Source organism: Chanos chanos, chromosome 4 (assembly GCF_902362185.1).
Source record: "Chanos chanos chromosome 4, fChaCha1.1, whole genome shotgun sequence".
In the NCBI taxonomy this organism is placed as follows: Eukaryota; Metazoa; Chordata; class Actinopteri; order Gonorynchiformes; family Chanidae; genus Chanos; species Chanos chanos.
In genome coordinates, this window is record NC_044498.1 from 1294500 (window position 1) to 1299499 (window position 5000).

Below are 5000 nucleotides of genomic sequence, written 5' to 3' on the forward strand. Positions count from 1 at the left end.
ACACACACACACGCACACACACACACACACACACGCACACACACCACACACTCTCACACACACACACACACACGCACACACCACACACTCACACACACACACACACATACACACACACACGCACACATACACACATGCACACTCACATATACACACTCGCGCGCGCGCACACACACACACACACACACACACACACGCATGCATACACTCACACACGCACAGGCACAAAGCATCAATGATTCTCCCATGTGTACCTGCAACACTGGTTCTTTTCATTTTCATTTTTGAAATACAGAACTTTTCACTCACCAGTTATAGGTTATGAAGTGAGCCTACTTCAGTTACAGAACTTTTCACACACCAGTTATAGGTTATGACGTGAGCCTACTTCGGTTACAGAACTTTTCACTCACCAGTTATAGGTTATGAAGTGAGCCTACTTCAGTTACAGAACTTTTCACACACCAGTTATAGGTTATGAAGTGAGCCTACTTCGGTCGGCGAATATCAGAAATAGCGACCCACAAAGTGAGTGTTTCCCGGCAGCGGAAAAGCCAAGCTGAGCATGGACACTGTGTAAAGTTCACCGTTGGTTGACACGAGAGCAGACTTCGGTTTAACTCTTCACCACAGTCATCTACCTTCTGCTGTCACACAAGCTTTTCTCAGCAAACCTGTTTTATACCATACATGGCTGAAAGCGCCAGCCTGTGTTCCTCGTGTCGTATAATCGTCCCTTCATTCTCACTGGTTCTCGCAGGAGGCAGGACGACGCTTTATTGGTCTTTAGAACGGTCTGTCAAACTATTTACGCTTAGTCACCATGCCGAAGTAGCACACCGTTAAAACTCTCTGATTTCAAAACGTAAACAAGAAAAACATTGTCAAACATTGGTCTGCATAACACATAACACATGCATAAAACACTTACACACTCCCCAGTTCTCTAAACACATACAGAAAACACTTACACACTCCTCATTTCACTAAACACATACAGAAAACACTTACACACTCACCAAATCACCTAACACGTGCAGAAAACACTTACATACTCACCAAATCACCTAACACGTGCAGAAAACACTTACATACTCACCAGTTCTCTAAACACATACAGAAAACACTTACACACTCACCAAATCACTAAACACATACAGAAACATTGTCAAACATTGGTCTGCTTAACGCATGAACACATGCCTAAAACACTTACATACCCCCAATAGTCTAAACACATACAGAAAACACTTACATGCCCCCAATAGTCTAAACACATACAGAAAACACTTACACACTCCCCAATTCACTAAACACATACAGAAAACACTTACACACTCCCCAGTTCACTAAACACATACAGAAAACACTTACACACTCCCCAATTCACTAAACACATACAGAAAACACTTACACACTCCCCAATTCACTAAACACATACAGAAAACACTTACACACTCCCCAGTTCACTAAACACATACAGAAAACACAAGTTTTACACGATGTTGTTATTCGGGAGGGGACCTGTTAAAATGATCATGAACTTTATCTTTTGTATCAGCTCCACACTCACTCTGCTTATGAAAAAATCAAAACATATGTCTTTGATTCCTTCCTTTCAGCAAATCCGGTGGAAAAACTGATAAGGTGTCCAGGGCCCAGCCAGAGGCGTGGCCTGACCGAGGGGTGTGGCCCGACAGATGGGTGTGGTCCGTTAGAGGGGCGTGTCCCGGCTGAGACATTGATACACAGCCAGTCTGGGACATTACTGGACACTTTGCTTTTTTTAAACAGCTTCTCTTAAGGAGCGTTTGTCTGAACAGACTATTTCAGACTAGCTCAACTCCGCCGACTTCCTTCCTCCGGCGGTTTGATGAAACAGACGGCTCGTGGAGGATCGTCTGCCACGTCTTTTTTTTTTTTTTTTTTTTTAACTCATCAGCCGTGGCTGTTTCTCTGCATGGCCCGTGAAACCGCTCCGCCAAACCTCCGTTCCACGCTGCCATCCCTCAGAAGAGAAAGTGAAATACTGCCTGTGAAAGCCAAAACCTACATTAGCACTCACCCGCCAGCGCAAAGTGACACCGCCTCTGAAAAAAAAAATCAAAATTAAAATGTAGAACTGAATATAAACGGGGATCCATGTGTGGGACTTGTGCAGCCATATACTTTCAGTTGAATGAATATGCCTTCCAGTTTCATTCCTTTTGAAAATGTCAAAATTAAAACATTTGAATAAATCTCAACTGAATTCCTGATGTTAGAACACTTCTTCATCACTCTCTTGACATGCATCATGTTGAATGGGTAAGGTTTTTTAGAGAACGTGTGTGCAGGAAAGCAGACGGGTCGTTTTGAAGAGGTAATCTGTTGAGAATCGGATGTTGATGTCTGTTTGGGTAATCCCTGTATGCGTCAACGTAGTTTCTCAAAAAGATTTCATGACATGTAGCGATGCAGGTGGTGTTTTTTCTTTCTTTGGATTTGGGTGTTTCCCAACGCGTCTTCACGCTTCGTGGTAAAACACTGTGGTGCTCAGTCAAGAGCGACTGTACCGCCCAAATTTCACGTCTGCCTCTGCTCCTGTATAACCACCCTGGACTTTACCCTCATCCCCCTTTATCCTCACTTTGGTCTGATCTTCATTTAGCGAAGGACCGTCTTTAGAACGACCTTTGAATAGTTTCGTCATAAATGTCAAAACACCGGGTCAGGATATCATCCCACTATAATTTTAGATCGTATATCATTAAATACATTTCGCGAGACCCTCAGTTATATTTGATGTGACGTGTTATCACTGGAAAGTGGAAGTATAGCTGGAAAATGGAACTGTAAAAATACTGCAGACTTCTGCTTTTTATTACCTTTGCACAAACGCGATTGTATACACCTAACCACGTGACTTAATGGGTGAAGATACTATCTGATGCGCCCTAGCACACGGCGATCGGCAGCACGCGGAGAAAAGCACTGCTGTCTTCCGAACAATGAGTATTGCTCATCGCCCAGACATGAAGAATGACTATGTTCTCGTCTCCAGCGTTTACAGGTGAGTTTCTCTCTTTTCCTACGTAATCTTTATTGTACTCGTTTATTGGTGAACTTCATGTGATAACAGGCAAAGGTGATGGGGGAAACTTGTAATTGTCGTAAACTACACAGCACACGCGATACACAGTCAGTTTTATATAAAAATTCTCATTGAGGCGAGTTCCGTGGCTGGGGGCACTGGACAGAACTAAATTCCTCGTCCCCGAAGCTTAGTTTCTCACCTCTCTTTGTTTGTCTGTTTTGGTTTTTTTTCCGAGTGCACGAGACTTTCAAACGTAAACTGCATACATGGGGTTGTTAGATTATTCACACACGGAATCATTGTTTGATATAAATCTAAAACATCTGTGTTCGTTCGTAGTCTGGACATATTTCTTTTTAATTAAATTTTTTTCTCATGTAAATCATCTTCTGCTTGGAACTATACTGACGATTGACTGTTTATGAATTCTTTATTGTAAGCAACAGAATGATAAATATTTAATGAACAAATGTCTTTTCTGCTTTCATTTAAATAATAAGAGTAATAGAATAAAAAGGACATGTCCGTGAAAACAGCCTGTCTTCAGACTGGTCAGTGGATCGTCTGGACCAGACGTGGCTTTAATCGATTGAACTAGAGCAGGCACTTCGTGCGTTAAAAGCGGGTAACGAACAGAGACCCGGGGGTCATGTCCCGTCCCTCGACCGTCTTCTATTCATAAGGTTATCAAAGAGTGTTGAGGATGTCGCGCCTGGAGCTCTTTACACTGCGGGTGTGAGAAGATGTCAGTGTACTGACTCTAATACGAAGAGGCAAGTCAATAAAAGCCTCTATTTAGCACTCAAATCGGCGGGTCTCTCAGCAGAATTACTAACGTGTTTGAATGACTGTAAGGAGGACACACGGCACCGCGAAGACAAAAGCAGTGGGCTATTTATTCTCACCAAGCCTCTGGTCTGATTTACTCTCACTTCATATCACACACACACACACACACACACACACACACACACACACACGGACGCACGAGAACCACTTAATGAGGACAGAGAAGCTTAAATCAGCAATCAAATGCATTTCCTGTGTACTATGCTTCAACTGATGGTCTGAAGGAATCTTTATCATTCAAAAGGGCGTTTTACCACATGCTGACGGGAAGTTGAACTAAGTGAAGTTGTCATGTCGTTGTCATGACATTAGTAATACTGATCGGAAAGCTCTGCTCATCTGTATCGGAAAACATTTGACACGAGAGCGTTTGTTTAAGATGACGGAGTTGATAGAACTGTATCTCTGACGGATTCTATTTCTTTGTTTTCTCTCTTTTTCTCTCTTCCTAGTCATCCACGCCAGAGGACCATACTTTTATTCATCTAATTCGTACCGCAAAATAGTTTCCCCTGTAACTCCGAGAGCAATTTCCATTGGCAGTGTAATCTGTCATTCGCTCGACTGAGTCGCAGACTTAACTCGCTCGCCGCCCTCTCCATCTCCGCATCCCATCCCCGTGCGCTCAGAAGGCGGCTGATTAATTTTTCAGTAGCTGTCTCGTGGCACTTGGGGCAGCGGGTGGAACGGGGTGGGGTTTGTGGATCTCTGAATGGTTTAAATCCACTTAATGTCTGAGCAACAAGAGCAGACCTTCTGACAGCTTTTTCATCCAATAATAATGGTTTACACACAATCTCCAAAACAAAGAGCAAACACACGTCCCTAGGAGAAGGGTTAGACAGTGCAGTCTACATACTCTTATCATTCAGCTCTGTGAACGCTGTGAGGACATAAAACCTTCCATTATGTTCACTCTGTCTGTTATTTAAACACACCGTTTAAGGAAAATAAAATGCAAATTCTTCCTAAGCCGCCAGACAGTGCTGAAATTCAGAGCACATGCGTTCATCTTTACACCTGACGAGATGTTTTAGACTGGATATCGCAGTTCTGAGGCTTTTTTACCGATGGC

General features: G+C 43.0%; 1 protein-coding gene across 2 annotated transcripts in view; it reads left to right on the forward strand.

Annotated features, from left to right (window-relative positions):
- The window catches only part of vipas39 (VPS33B interacting protein, apical-basolateral polarity regulator, spe-39 homolog), an 11577-nt gene extending 9749 nt beyond the window's left edge, over positions 1-1828 (forward strand). For both annotated transcript variants that reach the window (XM_030771853.1, XM_030771854.1), the window contains one exon: positions 1623-1828. In XM_030771853.1, coding sequence (XP_030627713.1) covers positions 1623-1643 — 21 coding nt within the window. In that variant the 3' untranslated portion in view covers positions 1644-1828. The remainder of the gene's footprint in view (positions 1-1622) is intronic.
- Positions 1829-5000: the final 3172 nt, after the last annotated feature.